Here is a 19,116-nt window from a genome sequence, read left to right on the forward strand (position 1 = left end):
AAGGAAGTAAGCTTTCATATGGTATTGTGCAATATTGCACCACAAGTCCTCTTTCTTTTTAATACGGAACGGTGCTACAATACAATAGAACCGTGCTACAAAATAAAGCAAGAAAGCCAGCATTGTAAAATATGCAATGCCCATTACAGATCAGATCTTAAAAGGATACTATAGACACCAAAACAACTACAGTTTAATATAGTAGTTCAGGGACAAATAGCATACCCCCTTAAGCCTCAGCATTGTAAACGTTGACTTATCTGAGAAAATACTATTTACACAGCCGTCTATGGCCACCGCTAGAGGGACTTCCTGGGTTTGGCCCCACAGAGATTGTAGGTACGACGTTCAGCGTGTTCACGCTCTGCATAGAAACACTGAACACTGCTCAGAGATGCACTGAGTCAATGTATCTCATCGATATATAAATGGGTAATATTACACTACAACATTAGGAATACAGGTTTGTATACCTAACGCTGTAGTGTTCCTTTAAACACAGCTCCTACTCAAACCAATGGTGCTAGTAACCAATCTACTGCCAGTGCTTCATGTGTAATAAAGTATTCAATCAGAAAGCGCTGATTGAACACAGGAACTATTGAAGTGTACCTTGCAATGTCAATGTATTGGATATTGCTTTCATCTTCCACTCCCATGCCAATGTTGCGTAGATAAGTTTGAAGAGAGTCAATCAGGGCCTGAAGAGAAGTACCATCGGTGGTTTGCTCAATGAGATTGTCCAGCTCTTGAAGCATGTTTTCTAAAGTATGTTCAGCTTTCATTAGACAGCGAAGAGCTTCAGGAAAAATGATCTGACGGAAATTTGAGTTTAATTCCTTTAAAAAGAGGGGAGAAAAAATGTATTTTTTTTTTTTTTTTTTTTAAAGTGTCACCTTCCTAAAATAATTGTTTTGTCTTTAAAGCAGTAAGACTTTAATCTTGCATGTGTAGTTTGTTAAAGATCCAGCTAGATTTACCTGAAGAGTGGTATACGCAGCATTAGCTAGATTTACAGCTTCAGATGTCTCCATTGGGTTGGGGATATCCAGATCCTGAGGAACAAGCTGGCACTGTTTCAGTAACTGTACCAGGCATGTAACATTTCCGCTCATGCTGCAGAGCTCCTCTAAAAACCAGGCTCCATCTCGAGAAGTAAGATCCACCAGCTGCTCGCCAGCGCTGGATGCAGCACCTTCCATCATTAAATTACGCCTACAGGAAAAAAAGTGCATGGTGGTGTTTAGAGATTCAACAATACAGAATAAACTTGAGTATTTAAAGGAAGCAAAATAGCAAAAAACAATTATATAAAATCTGATAAAAAAAAAAAAAAAAAAAACAAGAATGAAGTTTCTTTAAATTTAAGATATTTTCAGTCATAAGTATACACAGGCCAGCAGAAGGACAAACCTAGTCAAAGAGCACAGAGCCGAGATGACAACACTTGCAAGACTCAGAGAACCTTCCTCCCCATTTTCATGGAGGAATACTTTGATGCAACGCTCTATTTCTTTCAACTGGTCCTCGCAAGCGGGAAGTGAAACAGCCTCTTGTTTAAGCCGTTCCACTTGTCTCAAAAGTCTATTGTTGGTATCTGCTGCATAACGCTGCAGCGCCAGCTCGGTTGCAGAGATAAACTGACACACAGTTTGGGGCGGCTGAGGAGCATACTGCATTTCATACCTGGAAAAACATTAGTGAACAGAGATTAAGAAACATGTATGCACTGAATGGCTGCTCTTACATGGTTAATACTGTGTACACATTAAATCAGTAAACGCTACCAAAACTAATGTTTGGATAAACACCGATAGTGTGTGCAGATACCAGGAGCTGGCCTAGAATATGGCTGAGATAGGGTGAATATCTGGATATGAAAGTGAGTAGGTGTGCAATGGTACTGTGCCTTTAAGAGGGAACTACAAAGCACATTATTTTATGGCTACAATAATGTGCATCACTGGAAGCAGCGAGTTAGTCTGGGATCACAGAGCTTCACAGATTTTAGGAAGCATTTCCAATAAAAACCATGCATAGATGTATTGGAAGTGTGAACATTCGACCAGTGCGCTGATCCTCTTGCAGCTGGATTCAGAATTAAATACAGGCAGAATTCTACCCGTGTCCAATACACAGAAGACTGTTACAGAGGTAAGAGTGCAGTCTCACAAACGACACACAGGAACTATATGGAATTCATCTCACAAATGGAAGACACTAAAAAAGTTTGCTACCAAAATACCACAAGTCGATTTATCCTTTGATAAATATTAAGTATTATAATCACATACAAATGTGAGCTGACCATTCCTTTAAAAGACCAACATTTCTTTTTTTTTTTCACACTTTGGAAGTTTTTAGATCTTTAAAATACAAAAAGTCATTCAAGAGCAGCAGAGCAGTAAAAGTTAGCAGAGTTCTGACATATGAGTTTGGTGCTTTATACAGATCTACTACTCACTTCCTGCAGATATCCTGGCAGTGTTCTGCCGTCATGTTGCAAATAAGCTCTTCCATCCAAGTCTTCCATTGGTCAATTCTGTGTTTCAGAAACACAGCCTTTGGGTATAGAAGTGCCACTGTTGCGTAGTTGTGTAGATGTTCAAGGCAGCCACGCAAAATGGAACGTCTCTGCTGCAGCAGAGCACCAACTTCTCCTTCATACTGCTCACATTGTGTGATGAGGTGTGCCTGGCCAGCATTTTGTAGGAAAGAGGTGGCTGGTACATAGCTTGGAGGACCTTGATAAAAAATTAAATAAGTTACAGGACAAAAAAAAAAATACAGAAATGTATCAATTAATAAAACATATGAAATTAAATGAAACTCTTGGGAATCTGAAATAACCGTTCACCCTGTGTAGGTAGGTACGCGACCTTAACTCTCCTAGCACCAGGGCTTTGTCATTTCAGAGGAACGCACCAGCCAGTAAGAAACAGATTCCCGTAATATAAATGTTTAAGGGAAAAGTAATAGTCCTATCAAAATCTCAATACCAAAAGCCTAATTTGATTTATATTTGAAACAAAACAAGATTAGTAAGGAAATACCTAAGTCCATTTGGCTGCTTATCTCTTGAAGGAGGCCAGCCAGTTGAGTAGCTTCCAAACTATTGAAAGCAGCCTGATACTGCGTTATCCACTGCTCAAATTCATTCAGCTTTACTTGGATTGCTTCCTGGACTGCCCTCTGCTGGGTCTGTAACTGTGTGTGCTCAGAATACCTTAAAAAACAAACAAACAAACAAACAAACAAAAAAAAATTTATTACACAACATTTAAAGGGTCATTCCGAGCACCTGGACAACGTTTATTCATATTTACATTAGGTTATGTTAAGTCAACTGAGCCAACGTACTATGCATTGTGAAACCACCAAATTGTGCAAACAGACTACGGAAACAGGTGGGGGGGGGGGAGAAATACCTTGGCATTTGCACGCACTAAACAGACTTAGTGCTTTTCAAAACATCTCAATCTAACGTGCACATGTGCATCTCTCTTTAAAACACACAAGATAACTTTGGTTGGCTGAAATTGTCACCCACTTTGTGGATGGTGCAGAGGTTAAAATATCACATTACCAGTAAATTAAAAAAAAAAAAAAAAAAAAAAAAAAAAAAAAAAAACCTTCAGAGGGTGGGTTTCTTTTTTTTTTTGGCGCAGCCTGGGTGTGATACTTTAAAGGGACACTATAGTCACCAGTGCAACTACATGTATTCCTGACCCTCTAGTGTTAACACAACCATCTAGCCCTCCTGGGCCCCTCATGCCTCCATAAACATAGTACAAATCTTACTGTATTTTAGCCAGAAGTTGTAAATCTGCATGCTGTTAGACTCAGGAAAAACAAGCAGTCTGCTGACATGTGATAGCCTGATCCAATCACAGTGCTTCCCCATAGGATTGGCTGAGACTGATAAGGAGGCAGATCAGGGGCAGAGCCAGAATGATTCAAACACAGCCCTGGCCAATCAGCATCTCCTCATAGAGATGAATTGAATCAATGAATCTCTATGAGGAAAGTTCAGTGTCTGCATGCAGTGGGAGGAGATACTGAATCACAGGATGCTCGTGCTCAGCAGATCTGAGTGGATGGAGGCATATTATGCCTCCATCAACTCAGAAGTCCCTCAGGTTCACTCTGAGTGACTGCAACTGGAGGTGTTCCTAGCTTTCAATGTAAACACTGTATTTTCTCAGAAAATACAGTGTTTACATGAGAAAGGCTGCAGGGAGCTATAGTTCTCACCTGAACAACCTCATTAAGCTGAAGTTGTTCAGGTGACTATAGTGTCCCTTTAGGTTTACTTCAGCAATGTCAATGTCAGTAATGGGCTTTATATTGATAAAAAAAATGTGAAGATACACAGAAATGTCCAGATTATATCACAAAGTGCATAAATGAGAGGTACAGGATTATAACTATGGAATAACCTTGAAATCTCTGATGATTTTTAAGGCCACTCTAGACCATAGTACTGAAACTGTTTGTGTTTCACAGGAATATATACTATTGCTTGGCCTGTTTTACTTCTAGTGATTTAAAGTTGTACACCAAACAGGACAGGTCACAATGCAAAGCAATGAACTTCGAAATGTAGACACACTGAAAACTTTCCCAGAGGTGCTACTGCCTATATCAGCTGTCAGGTTAACAGAGGAATTTGAGAGGAGCATATCAAGAGACAGACCGTTCTAGTCTCCAAACCCAGAACTGTTTTCTTTAAAGTAGTACCTTGCTTTGCTTTAAATACCTCTTTTGAGCATTTTTTTGCCCTTTAAATCTCACAGAACTACTAAGTAGTTTTTAATATAAAACACATTACCAATCACTGCAAAGCAACAACTCTGAAACCATTTCCAAACTCCAGATTTAAATAAGCAATTGTGTAAGTGACAAGTGTTCTCATTCTGGGCAGGATCGCAGTCTAACCTGTGCTGCAGTGTATGGGATGTGTGATCTGGGGCTTCGGCTCCTTCCAAGAACTCCATCTCTTCCACTAGTTTTGTTTGCAGTTTCTCCACCTCTGTCAGCTCATCATGCAGGTTAAGATATTCTTCTAAACTAGTGTCCAATTTAGGAAGCACATTAAGCATTTCATCCTTGTTTTTGAACCAGTTCACCTGGCAAGTAAAAATAAACTGTCAGTTTCTATAGGACACAAATCTATGCAAATATATATATATATATATATATATATATATATATATATATATATATATATATATATATATATATATATATAATAACAAAGTCTGGCACTCTTTTACAAGTATTCAAGATAAACCTTCTTTGAATGCCAACCTGTATCGAACGATATCCCCAGAGATGAAGTGAACTTGCAGGAATGAAATAAAGCAGTAATCCAAATAGGTGAATTACATTCAAAATAAAAACTATCAAACATTTCAACCCATTTGGGCCTGTTTCAAGATACATATTTCTATATCCATATACAAAAACACAGGCATGCACTTATTGAGAAGTTAAACTCACAGGCTCACTAGAGTGCCAAGATATGTGATGTGATTCTTCAACAAAAATACTGTTCTCAGAAGTTGCATACTGTTGCACAATGGCATCAGGAAAAAAAAATGTAAAATACATTTACTAAAATAGAGCAGGATCCGTTCACAACATGCTGTGCGTGCCAACGTCAGACTTCCAATATGCACAGAACCAACATTAGCCACCTGGAACCCTTGTATCAGGTTGCCCGAAACCCCAATGATAGAGCCTGAGGTGGAATTACAGCAAAAACACTGCACGTTTAGAATCCCAGCACCATGATTTTTTTAAATTTTTTTTTTTTTTTTACTTACCATCACCACATCATATATCTTATATATTTATTATCATAGGCCCACATATACAGAGACTGTGCGTGATACCTCATCTGTTCTCCCAGACCCCCACCTTCCTGCTTCTCCCCCAAATCTTGTTTAAAATGAGTAGTATAGGTAAGGTCTACCCATACTTTTGGATGTGCGGCTTCATGCACTGCCAATTTGACAGCTACCAGACATGAGAAATATCTGATATAGTGCTAGGAAATAGATGTTGCACTTTTTTCTAAAGAGGAATCTTGATAAAGGTGTTTATATCAGAGTTTTCGGTTACAGCAATATCTTGCACAAACACGAGAAGGAAACTCCCTATTTTGTAGTATGGGAAAAATTGAAGGAAAGGTGGCCCTTTCCACCAGCAACTTTATCCCACAAGCAACTTTATCCCACAAGCCAATATAATTGAGGACTGCTGGACACTGTCCTGGGGAGAACTCTGTGTTGGATAACCAAGCATATATAGAATTCTGGCAAAAGCATAAAACCAGATTCTAGGTCTAAATACTACCATATTTTAAAGAGGCTTCTGACCACTGTGCATTTGACACACTATCCCAAGATACCTAGTTTGAACAATCATTTGTTACCTTTATCTCCGCTACTCGTGAAGAAAAGAGGCTCTGAGTGATTTCTCGCTCCATCTCCCGCTTGCTTTGTTTGTTCTCTGCCTGCTGACCACCTCCACCATACACTGCACCAGCAAAACCAGCTTCTCCACCAGCGGTCCAGTCCACAAGGGGATCATATACAAAGGCCTCAAGCAATGTTAGTAGTGTCTCTCTGCCTCGTCTCATAATGTGCAAAACCTACATAAACCACAAATAATTATAGATGAGCACTATAGCAACTTAATGCCTATTAAAACTTGACTTTTTAAAATTATGTATACGATACCTTTGTGTTAAACATTAGGCATACAACAATATATACTGATCTACATTACAGTTTAGCACTCACAGAGCCAGAAACTTTCACTAGACCACTTGCCTGTGAGGAGTAAGAAAACTGTAGAAGACAAGTAAAATAGGCCCATAGAGCCAACATTGAGTGGCTAGTAACTGCTCTACTCGGACTAGTAAAACTTGTGTTACTACCTAAGCAAATGTGCTTGCACATACTTCCACAAAACGGAACAGGAGACAAAATTTTACAAATGACACTTTAAAAGCAAGTGGGCACTTTACCTGTTCACAAGAAAGACGGAAAACACCCTCCACTCCTGTTACTCCTAGCGCACTCTCAATATTCTGTGTCATTCGGAATGGAACCTTCTCTGGTACCCGGAGACTCTTTCCTGTGTAAACCAACAGCAATTTTATTAAGCACAAATTAGAGTAATATTTTTAAACTTCAACAACTAGAACCACCCTTAACCAAGTAAACTCGGTAACATGATTAACTCACCTTTTTCAAAACAGACATTGTAATCGATGTGGACGACTTCACCAGTTGTCATGTCAATGAGAACATTATCCAGATGTCTATCTCCAAGGCCAATGATGTAGCCAACCATTGACATCACAGCTGTGGATCTGGCATAGGACTGCAAAGTCAAGTAAATAAGAATAAGCAGCTGTAATGTCAACGTTTGTAAATAAAAAGTCTACATTTAGCACTTCATCTAGAACACATTAGCGTAACCTTTGTAAAATTGTGGTTTAGATTAGATAAAAAAAAAATTTAAACTTATACTATAGTATTTTAGGAGGAAAAAAATGATAGAAGTCTTTATCCGCTAGAAAACTATGCCACTGTTGCATTCGAGCACAACAGTATAACAAGTCCGTGTAAGGTCCCACGGATCTCAGTAAAATAAAATGTGCAATAAAATTCAGTTTCCATGGCTGTTGGTAAATAAGTGGAAAGCAGAAGTTTATTCTGCTTTATTATGTTTTCATTGTGTTGGAATTTCAATCAATAATGGTTTTACAGATCAGAGTAACATTTTTAGACTTCACTCATGATTGGAATGACGCCCCCATCCAAATTATTACACATCAGTAAACAAATCCCCCACCAGAAATTACAAATATGAGCAATTCATAAAGATTTTATTTTTATAAAATTCTCAAATTGGACAGAGCCTCTCTTATTTTAGCATCACCTAAAAATATTAAATACAAAAATACCCAAACCCCCTCAATCAAGGATGGAAGGATGGAAGAACTTTATAAGGCATATTCGAGGTACGGCAAAACAGACCTGTGTAACTCTCCACCATTCGTCAGGTGTTGCACAGGAACACCATAGTTCTTTAGCAAGGAGGTTCGGGGGTGTAGCTTCCATTAGTTCTTCCAGTACGGACTTCATGACGTTAAGAGGCCAATCTCGACGGGACACATCCAAGCTCATCCCTACTGCCTTAAGGGCAGGGCTAATTTTGCTGTAATACAGCTCGCTGGGACGTGGGACCATGGCTGGATTTTGGGGAGTCTGATAGGAATCTTGAGCCTGCAAGGAAACATTGGTATATAAAACTCAAAAGCTGCATATTTCCCAATAAATGTAATATTTATTGGATAGTAATTTCTATTTTAGAAAAAGGTTCTGTGAAGAACTGTACTTTTTGAAATAGATTTTGTGTTTAACAGAGGCAGTGATTACAAAATTGGCATATATGGAAGGGTATGGCTCAAATCTGTATGTTTTTTTGCATTAGGAATGTAGTTTATTTAGCCCCATCATGCTTTCTTAGGTTTAGAATATGGCATTCCCAAACTATACCTTCTGTGCTTGTAAAGCAGCTTCCCTCTGCTGCCACCGTTTGTAAAGGCCAAAGAGAGGGGTAGCTCCATCAACCCACTGAATGAGCCCAGATCGAGTGCCCAGAGGTGTGACTGAGTAGTGTCTTGCATGAAAATGGGGAGACTCCTGGCAATTAATTGTTGCAAACATGGTGTTTACAATAGAGAGAAATTGCATAATTCTTTCATCGAGATGCAAGTCTTCCAAACCTTTAAGTGAAGAAAAATAAAGTGTTATAGTGTTAATAAAGTCATCACATCCAACACTCGTGTACAGTGAACAAGTTTCTTAACCTACTAGGGAAAACTACAGATAAAGCACGGAGGCTGCATTAAAACCACAGCAGTCCTGTAGCATGCATATTCTAATAGTTCCCCAATTAAAAGGCCAAAACACCAAAATAATTAGAAATCTGAAATTAGTGAGTAAGTGGAAAAATAAAGACAGTGAGTTACCTTTAAAGAGATAGGGGTAGTTTTTTCCATCTGAACCCAAAAAGATGAATTTTTTGGGTTTTGTTTTAGTCGGCAGTATTGTTATTGTGCTCCCCACGCTGTGAATTGTAATTGTGTCCCTGTCTGACACTGCTCCTGGTAGGGCGATTTCGGTGTTTGTCATTGCAGCAAGGCAGGGACTGATTTCTTCCAAACGTAAGAGGTAACTGGCACGCTTCTGAGCTCTCTGCTGTAAGCTCAGCATAACCTAAACAGTGGCAAAAGTAATAAATTGAGACAACTTCCCAATCAAGAAGAAATACATCTATTTCTTGGTTTATTAAGGGACCACTAAAGTCACCCAGAGCACCTCATCTCAATGTCCTGTATGTTTAACCTTTAAAGGTAAAATATTGCCATTGTGCAGAAAGGGCAATGCGTAAACAAGAGGTATACTGACGGCCACTAAAAGGTGCTTCTACTGCACTGACAGAGTAAAACGGTCCTGTGATGAGGAAGCTCACAGGAAAGGACTGGATTCAATGCTTTCTTATGATAAGTAATGGATGCGCATGGCACTTTCCGAGCATATTCACCAGGTCCCCAGATGCTCCTCTAGGAGGGCATTGGACTGGATTATTGCTAGAGGACATCAAGCCTACTCAATGACATTGCAGGAAACAGAGGTGAGAAGCACCAAAGGGGTCTGGGCATTGGAAAAAGGGGAGCAAAAGGTTTGTATCCCTAACACTATAACTTTCCTTTAAGCCGAGATACAGTACAGTCCTCAAATATTCATGCAATGACAAGTTTTGTTTTTGTTCTGCACATCACATGGAACATGAAGTGAAATTATGATTACCGTATATACTCTAGTATAAGCCGACCCGAATATAAGCCGAGGCCCCTAATTTTACCCCAAAAAACTGGGAAAACTTATTGACTCGAGTATAAGACTAGGGTGGGAAATGCAGCAGCTACTGGTAAATTTCTAAATAAAATTAGATCCTAAAAAAAATATATTAATTGAATATTTATTTACAGTGTGTGTATACGAGTGCAGCGTGTGTGTGTGTGTGTGTGTATACGAGTGCAGCGTGTGTGTGTGTGTGTGTGTATACGAGTGCAGCGTGTGTGTGTGTGTGTGTGTGTGTGTGTGTGTGTGTGTGTGTGTGTGTGTATACGAGTGCAGCGTGTGTGTGTGTGTGTATACGAGTGCAGCGTGTGTGTGTATACGAGTGCAGCGTGTGTGTGTATACGAGTGCAGCGTGTGTGTGTGTGTATACGAGTGCAGCGTGTGTGTGTGTGTATACGAGTGCAGCGTGTGTGTGTATACGAGTGCAGCGTGTGTGTGTGTATACGAGTGCAGCGTGTGTGTGTGTATACAAGTGCAGCGTGTGTGTGTGTATACGAGTGCAGCGTGTGTGTGTGTATACGAGTGCAGCGTGTGTGTGTGTATACGAGTGCAGCGTGTGTGTGTGTATACGAGTGCAGCGTGTGTGTGTGTATACGAGTGCAGCGTGTGTGTGTGTATACGAGTGCAGCGTGTGTGTGTGTATACGAGTGCAGCGTGTGTGTGTATATACGAGTGCAGCGTGTGTGTGTATATACGAGTGCAGCGTGTGTGTGTGTGTATATACGAGTGCAGCGTGTGTGTGTGTGTGTATATACGAGTGCAGCGTGTGTGTGTGTGTATATACGAGTGCAGCGTGTGTGTGTGTGTGTATATACGAGTGCAGCGTGTGTGTGTGTGTGTATATACGAGTGCAGCGTGTGTGTGTGTGTGTGTATATACGAGTGCAGCGTGTGTGTGTGTGTATATACGAGTGCAGCGTGTGTGTGTGTGTATATACGAGTGCAGCGTGTGTGTGTGTGTGTGTGTATATACGAGTGCAGCGTGTGTGTGTGTATACGAGTGCAGCGTGTGTGTGTATACGAGTGCAGCGTGTGTGTGTATACGAGTGCAGCGTGTGTGTGTATACGAGTGCAGCGTGTGTGTGTATACGAGTGCAGCGTGTGTGTGTATACGAGTGCAGCGTGTGTGTGTGTGTGTATACGAGTGCAGCGTGTGTGTGTGTGTATACGAGTGCAGCGTGTGTGTGTGTGTGTGTATACGAGTGCAGCGTGTGTGTGTGTGTGTGTATACGAGTGCAGCGTGTGTGTGTGTGTGTGTGTGTGTGTGTGTATACGAGTGCAGCGTGTGTGTGTGTGTGTGTATACGAGTGCAGCGCGTGTGTGTGTGTGTACGAGTGCAACGCGTGTGTGTGTGTGTGTGTGTGTGTGTGTGTGTGTACGAGTGCAGCGCGTGTGTGTGTGTGTGTGTACGAGTGCAGCGCGTGTGTGTGTGTGTGTGTACGAGTGCAGCGCGTGTGTGTACACGAGTGCAGCGCGTGTGTGTGTGTGTACACGAGTACAGCGCGTGTGTGTGTGTGTACACGAGTGCAGCGCGTGTGTGTGTGTACACGAGTGCAGCGCGTGTGTGTGTGTGTACACGAGTGCAGCGCGTGTGTGTGTGTGTACACGAGTGCAGCGCGTGTGTGTGTGTGTACACGAGTGCAGCGCGTGTGTGTGTACACGAGTGCAGCGCGTGTGTGTGTGTACACGAGTGCAGCGCGTGTGTGTGTGTACACGAGTGCAGCGCGTGTGTGTGTACACGAGTGCAGCGCGCGTGTGTGTGTGTACGAGTGCAGCGCGCGCGTGTGTGTGTGTACGAGTGCAGCGCGCGCGTGTGTGTGTGTGTACGAGTGCAGCGCGCGCGTGTGTGTGTACGAGTGCAGCGCGCGCGTGTGTGTGTACGAGTGCAGCGCGCGTGTGTGTGTACGAGTGCAGCGCGCGTGTGTGTGTGTACGTACGAGTGCAGCGCGCGTGTGTGTGTACGAGTGCAGCGCGCGTGTGTGTGTACGAGTGCAGCGCGCGTGTGTGTACGAGTGCAGCGCGTGTGTGTACGAGTGCAGCGTGTGTGTACGAGTGCAGCGCGTGTGTGTACGAGTGCAGCGCGCGTGTGTACGAGTGCAGCGCGCGTGTGTACGAGTGCAGCGCGCGTGTGTACGAGTGCAGCGCGCGTGTGTACGAGTGCAGCGCGCGTGTGTACGAGTGCAGCGCGCGTGTGTACGAGTGCAGCGCGTGTGTACGAGTGCAGCGCGCGTGTGTACGAGTGCAGCGCGCGTGTGTACGAGTGCAGCGCGCGTGTGTACGAGTGCAGCGCGCGTGTGTACGAGTGCAGCGCGCGTGTGTACGAGTGCAGCGCGTGTGTGTACGAGTGCAGCGTGCGTGTGTACGAATGCAGTGTGCGTGTGTGTGTATGAGTGCAGTGTGTGTGTGTGTGTGTATGAGTGCAGTGTGTGTGTGTATGAGTGCAGTGTGTGTGTGTATGAGTGCAGTGTGTGTGTGTGTGTGTGTATGAGTGCAGTGTGTGTGTGTATGAGTGCAGTGTGTGTGTGTATGAGTGCAGTGTGTGTGTATGAGTGCAGTGTGTGTGTATGAGTGCAGTGTGTGTGTGTATGAGTGCAGTGTGTGTGTATGTGTGTAGTGTGTAGTGTGTGTATGTGTGCAGTGTGTGTGTATGTGTGCAGTTGTATGTGTGCAGTGTGTGTATGTGTGCGTGTATGTGTTGCAGAGCCTTGGTGCAATTTTGTTTTATTGGCAGTTCAGTGGGGGGGAGAGGGGGGCTGGCAGAGAGTTTACTTACCTCTCCTGCAGCTCCTGTCAGCTCCCTCCTCCTCCGCGTCGGTAAGTAAACTCTCTGCCAGCCCCCACAGCCCCCAGTCTGTATTATGGCAATGCAAATTGCCATAATACAGACTATTGACTCGAGTATAAGCAGAGTTGGGGTTTTTCAGCACAAAAAATGTGCTGAAAAACATAAATTTTACTTACCGAAAATTTCTTTTTCCTGAAGATTAGAGGCAGTGCTTACACCATAGGGATATCCAATCTGGAGGGAAAAAACAGGCAGGCAAATCTCCAAACATTTTAACCCCTCCCCTAATTACCTCCTTTCCAATAAGTAGCAGCTCCTCCTGATCATCCCCAGACAATACATAAGCCAAATAGCTGCAAAATTACTGAGTTTATTAGAAAAAGGGGCGGGAATTGTAGCACTGCTTCTAATCTTCAGGAAAAAGAAATTTTCGGTAAGTAAAATTTATGTTTTTCCTATCAGATTAGAGGCAGTGCTTACACCATAGGGATATAATAAAGCAGATCCTGAGGGCGGGTTTCAGTTCACTACTGCTTGAAGCACCCTGCGCCCAAAAGCTGCATACTCCGAGGCCAGTATGTCCCACTTGTAGTGTCTTGAGAACGAATGGAGAGAGGACCGAATAGCAGCTGAACAAATTCGAGACGGAGAAGCAGCTGCACGCAGAGCCCCTGACGGCGAAACAGCTCTAGTAGAATGTGCCTTTATAGGGCCTGCAAATTCCGTGCTACTCTTAGAATAAGATAACAGAATACAATCCTTCAGCCATCTAGCCAGAGAACTCTTCGAAACCAACATACCTTTTCTTTGTGCCTATGAACAAGACAAACATACTGATATCCTACCGGAAGGATTCCGTAGCTTTTAGATATTGCCAAAGACATATCTTTACGTCTAAGCAGTGAAAATTACTTACCAAGGCATTAGACGGATTCCGACAAACGGTCGGCAAAACCACTTCTCGGTTGACATTGGCAACAGAAAAAACTTTAGTGATACCTGAAGGATCGAGCTTCAGAACCTCCTTGTCCTGATGAAAACCAAAAAGGGAAAAAACTCCCGAAGCGCTCGGATCTCACATACTCTTTTAGCTGACGAATAGCCACCAAAAAAAAACGGTATCCAACGAAAACATCTTCAGGGAAACTTCTTCCAATGGTTCAACAGACGGTACTCAAAGCGCGGAAAGGACCAAATTCAGATCCCAGGGAGGACAGGCTTCCCTAACAAAGGGCACCAAACGTGTCAGAGCTCTGAAGAACCTTGAAATCAGAAAATTCGAGGTGAAACATCTGAGGGAGAAGAAACTGATAGCAGAAACATGTAATCTAAATGAAGCAGGTTTAAGACCTTTGCAAATCCCATCTGACGGAAGCATAGAATCTTCTGGATGGACGCGGAAACAGGGTTGACTTCAAACCTACAACACCGCTGAAAAAACTTCCAAATCCTAACGTAGAACCTTGAAGTAGATTCCTTGTAAGATGCCAAAAAATTTTTTTTATAACTTCAGGATCCAGACCTTTACTCTCTAAAATCTGGAGTTCAGAAACCAGGCCGTCAAACGGAATCTCCGAAGGGCCGGAAGAGGCACCATGGCGTCCTCTAGAATTACTCCTGAAAGAGGGAGCTTCCAAAAGGTGGCCCCCGGAAAGTTCAGGAGAACCGAGAACCAACTTCTTCTTGGCCACCATGGAAGGATTAGGATAATACTTACATTTTCCAGCCTTACTTTTTGAAGTATTCTGGGAAGAAGCACTACTGGCGGGAAGATATATGCCAGGTTGAACTTCCATGGTACTGACAGGGAATCTATGAAATCCGGCCTGTCTGCTGGATTTAGGGATGCAAAACGTCTTGTCTTCCTGTTCACTCTGGATGCCATCCGGACTATCTCTGGAACACCGAAGCGGTCTGTGATGAACTTGAAAGTTCTGCATGACAGGGACCAATCTGCTTGTTTCAAATGATGCCTGCTCAGGGCATCTGCCACCACATTGAACTTTCCTAAAATGTGAACTGCAGAGATTGACATAAGGTGCACTTCTGCCCACAGCATGATTATTGAACAAAGGCTTTCTAATCTTGTTGATCTCGTACCTCCCTGTTTGTTCAAATATGCCACTGTCGTTCGATTGTCTGAACGAATTTGAATATGTTGATCTTTGATGAGAAACTGAAACGCCAAGAGTGCCATCCATACGGCCTTTAATTCCCTGAAGTTCGAGGAACTTCTCATATCCTTCTCTTGCCAGGACTCCTGCTTCTTTATGTCTCCCAGATGGGCCCCCCAGCCCAGCGCAGAGGCGTCTGTTGTTATGATAGTAAAGGACTTCATCCGGAATGACAGACCCTCGTGGAGGAATCGAGAAAATGTCCACCACTGCAGACTTTTCAAAGTTAGATCGTTAAACCTCATCAGCCCATCTAGGCCGAGATCCTGTCGATACCAGACTTGCAGAATGTTTCTTTGTAGAGGTCTCATTCTGGCTTTTGCCCAACCGACTGCCGGGATTGAGGCAGTAAACAGACCCAGCAAGCACCTGGCTTCTCTGATTGAAAACACACTTTTTTCTCTGAGATTCCGGATTAACCGCTTGATCTTTAGTATCTTCTCTTCTGGCAGGAATAACTTCATCGCGATAGAATCCAAAATTAGACCCAAGAACTGGATCCTTTGAACTGGCACTAGTTCCGATTTGTTGAAATTTATTAGCCAGCCATGCTTTTCCAGCGATTTGATGGCTGTCCCCAGGTCTAACTGTAGTTGAACTTGGGACTCTGCAATGAACAGCCAGTCGTCCAAATATGGAATGACAGCGATGCCCATACCTCTTAGAAAAGCTGAAACTACTACTAGAAGCTTTGTGAATACTCTGGGCGCTGATGACAGGCCGAAAGGCAGTGCTCTGAATTGGTAATGTTTGGTTACCGATTGGCAGCACACCGCAACCGTAGAAAACTTTTGCTGGATTCTGCTATGGGTACATGAAGATAGGCATCTTTCAAATCCAGGGACGCAAACCAACTTTATGGGTGAATAAGCAGAGCAGCTGACTTTACTGTTTCCATGAGGAATTTCTTTTTGATAATCCGCTTGTTTACGGCCTTTAGGTCTAGGATAGGTCTGAACGAACCATCTGGTTTTGGCACCAAGAGTCGATACTTCCCGCATCAGAGGGAGTTCCATATCTAGAGAATGAATCTCGGAACATAGAAACATGTTCTTTGGGGCTTGTGATAATTCTAGAGCGTATCCGTGCTCCATCACTGTAAGGACCCAGCGATCCGATGTTGTCTCTTTCCAGTGCTCTAGGAAGTGACTCAACCTTCCACCTACAGGCCTGGCGTCATCATTTTTTATTTCTCTTGGCAGTAAACCTTTCCTTCTTCCTATAATCAAAGGCTCTTTTCTGTTGACCCTTGAAATAGTTTCTACGAAAGGAACTTCTAAATGAGGGAAGTGTCTCTGCGTTACGGCTTCTAAACTGCTTCCTATATGATACTGGTAAAGCTTTCCTTCCTTCCTTCATCTGTTTCAACAACTCATCCAGTTTTGAACCGAAAAGTCTACCTGGTTCAAAAGACAGTTCACACAGTGAATTATTAGATGCCGCATCTGCTGACCAATTTCTAAGCCAAAGCGCTCTTCTGGCGACTGTTGAAATACCTATATTCTTGGCCGATAATTTCAGGCTTTCTGCAGAGGCATCCACTAAAAAAAAAAAAATCAGATGCCATACTGATATTTTTTAATAGCTTTAACGGGACTTCCTTAGCTTCTCCCGTATATACCTTTTCTAGTTCTTCCAACCAAGTTTATGGGCCTTGGTAACGGATGACCCCGTAATCAAAGCTTTAGCTTGGGCTGCAGAAGAGATGAACAACATCTTTAAGGAGCAGTCCATGCGTTTATCCATGACCTCCTTGAGCCCGCTTGAATCTCCAATTGGTAATGTAGTCTTCTTACCTATTTGAGCAATAGGAACGCCCACTACAGGGATAGTATCCAGCTTACAATCTTGTTCCGCTTCTATGGAAAAGAGAGATTTAAAAACTGTCTAGCCAATAAACAGCATGTGACTTGGGAATTTTCCAATCTTTTAAATCAACTCCCCAATCTGTGGGTGAAAAAGAAACCTATTGGACTTCTACCCTGTTTCCTCAAGTTCAAATGCCACTGCACTTCTTTAATCAATACCCCAAATGGATTCTACTGGGAATGCAGATTCCTCATTTGATGAGACACTGCTGAATTATCGCCATACTCAGAACCACTAGTTCCAAACTAGAATCGGAACTTCCCAAGATCTTAGGCTTTTGTTAGCATGTATAACAATCTGAGAATCCTGGGCAACCGAAGCCTGGATTGTCTGTAATGCTGCTGACCACATATCCACAACTGTTTGCTGCATACTTTGTTGCAACCAGCTGATAAAGTGGACATTTCTGTTCTTTGTGCTTCCTCTGAAGCTTCTTTGAACATACAGAGCAAAGTTTCCTTTTTACAACCATCTGGCATAAGATGGCCACACACAGAGCACATTACATGCTTGGCTAGATGTACATTTCCCCTTCTCAGCAACTTTATCCAAATTTTCAGGATTATATACTGGGAACAGAAAACAAACAAGGGAAAATAAACAAAATTTTTCCCTAAAGATTCAGGCTAGAACCATTTAAATAAAAACTTAATCAGTCTTACCTTAAATGGCCTGAGAGTGTGTTGGAGGGCAGGTGAGAAACACACTTTGCAACCGTTCTGAGAGCTCCTGGCAAACAGAGGTTGCTGCTGGTAATGCTCCTTTTAAGTCCTGTAACCAAACAAAAACGCCAAGTTCAAATTTGGCGCCTGAATCCAGGTTCGCATTGCGCATGTGCATAGCGCTCTGCGACTCCCTGGTGGAACGCAACGCAACCTGTGTGTGCGTTCCACCGACAGGACCTCCCAGCCGACGCACGCCTGCGTCCTTCGTCAGACCGGCACCTGGCACGGCAAGAGACGGAATAAATTCTGAGGGACCACGCCGTCCGGCGTGTTAAACGCTACTGTGGCAAAACTAGCCACTTCTGGACTGTAGTTATTAAAGGTTGTCCGTAGGCTGGATATGCACTGTGTATTTTAACCTGTGTATGTACCGTGTTGTAGCCGTTCGCAGGCTGGCCGCCGTATGCGGCCAGCGCACCAAGCAGTCATACGACGAAACACGGCTATCCTGGCCGTTCGCCGTACGAATCCGGGCTCCCCAGGTCGACCACACAGTCCCAAGTCGTGTGGTACCAATTCACCGATTGCAACCTTGTTACGATCGGTGATTAAGGGCTCTCCGAGGTGGCCGTCGATCCACTACCGACCATGCGGCGGTCGGCCATCTTGGATCCTTTGTCCCTGCCGCGGTGTTCGGTCGTCGAGAGCCTGGAACTGAAAACGGCTACTCGATGATCTGAACGCCGCTGGACTTCCAGCACGTTCGGGAGTCCCGCGTTCGGTCCATTGTATGTCCCGTATTTATTCGGTGCTTTTAAACTCACTTTAATGTTTTGTTGTATTATGTGCGGCGTTCGGTCAATTCAGCTGGGATCGGAGCGGTATTCTCCCAAAGTGTGCGCTCCGACCCCAGCTATCTACCGAACGTTCAACTATTGCAAAGTACCGAATAATGTGTGATTTCTGTATTTTAATGTAAATTGTCGGTTTCGCTGCACGAGGAGATAATCCACTTAGTCGTCCATTTTAGTGGGAGTATCTCCCTCGTGCGGCAAGGCCTGTTGGGAAAGTCACGATGCATGGTGGGAGAAATCCCCTGGAATTACTGTCTGGAAACCCCTTGCACGGGGAACTGTATAAATATACTGCCTGTGAATAAACCGAGTTCAGTTGACTCCCAAACTGTGTTTCGTCCGGTTATTGGGAGGATGGGGAATATTGCCGTGCTTTCTGTCGTGACTGTGGATTTCCTGAGGATACCAACGGATATCGTGGACTAATATACTGCGTTCCGTAACAATTGGTGGCAAGCGACGGGATCCGAACCTTACAGCCGAAAAACGGAGTTCGTGTAACTGGAACTACCGAACGAGGAAAGCAAAGGCAATTCGTATGGATATTGACTATACCATACTGAAGCGACAGACGTTAAAGGAACTACTGGAAGCCAGAGGGAAAGTAGCCAGCAGCAAAAACAAGGCGACAATCATTGCCGAGCTGATGGAGGGAGACCAAGCCCGCAGCGCTACCCCCCCGGTAGTTATGGAGGAAACGCTCTATGAAAGAGAAATGAGGACCAGGCTAGCGTTTTTGCCGCAACCGATATCAGATGCCATGTTAAATATGGTAATGGCAAATGTGCAGGAATATGTTATGGAACACAGCCCGCAACACACC

At 43.4% G+C, this 19,116-nt stretch overlaps 1 protein-coding gene across 2 annotated transcripts in view; it reads right to left on the reverse strand.

The window, feature by feature from the left end:
- The window catches only part of SMG1 (SMG1 nonsense mediated mRNA decay associated PI3K related kinase), a 112,643-nt gene that overhangs the window by 18,732 nt on the left and 74,795 nt on the right, over positions 1-19,116 (reverse strand). For both annotated transcript variants that reach the window (XM_063430323.1, XM_063430322.1), the window contains exons 40-51: positions 9,053-9,299; positions 8,577-8,806; positions 8,055-8,303; positions 7,257-7,395; positions 7,037-7,146; positions 6,440-6,658; positions 4,939-5,129; positions 3,054-3,226; positions 2,465-2,744; positions 1,414-1,686; positions 981-1,215; positions 613-839 (exon numbers count right to left, since the gene is read on the reverse strand). In XM_063430323.1, the coding sequence (XP_063286393.1) occupies positions 613-839; positions 981-1,215; positions 1,414-1,686; positions 2,465-2,744; positions 3,054-3,226; positions 4,939-5,129; positions 6,440-6,658; positions 7,037-7,146; positions 7,257-7,395; positions 8,055-8,303; positions 8,577-8,806; positions 9,053-9,299 (2,573 nt within the window). The remainder of the gene's footprint in view (positions 1-612; positions 840-980; positions 1,216-1,413; positions 1,687-2,464; positions 2,745-3,053; positions 3,227-4,938; positions 5,130-6,439; positions 6,659-7,036; positions 7,147-7,256; positions 7,396-8,054; positions 8,304-8,576; positions 8,807-9,052; positions 9,300-19,116) is intronic.

Source organism: Pelobates fuscus, chromosome 8 (assembly GCF_036172605.1).
Source record: "Pelobates fuscus isolate aPelFus1 chromosome 8, aPelFus1.pri, whole genome shotgun sequence".
Classification (NCBI taxonomy): domain Eukaryota; kingdom Metazoa; phylum Chordata; class Amphibia; order Anura; family Pelobatidae; genus Pelobates; species Pelobates fuscus.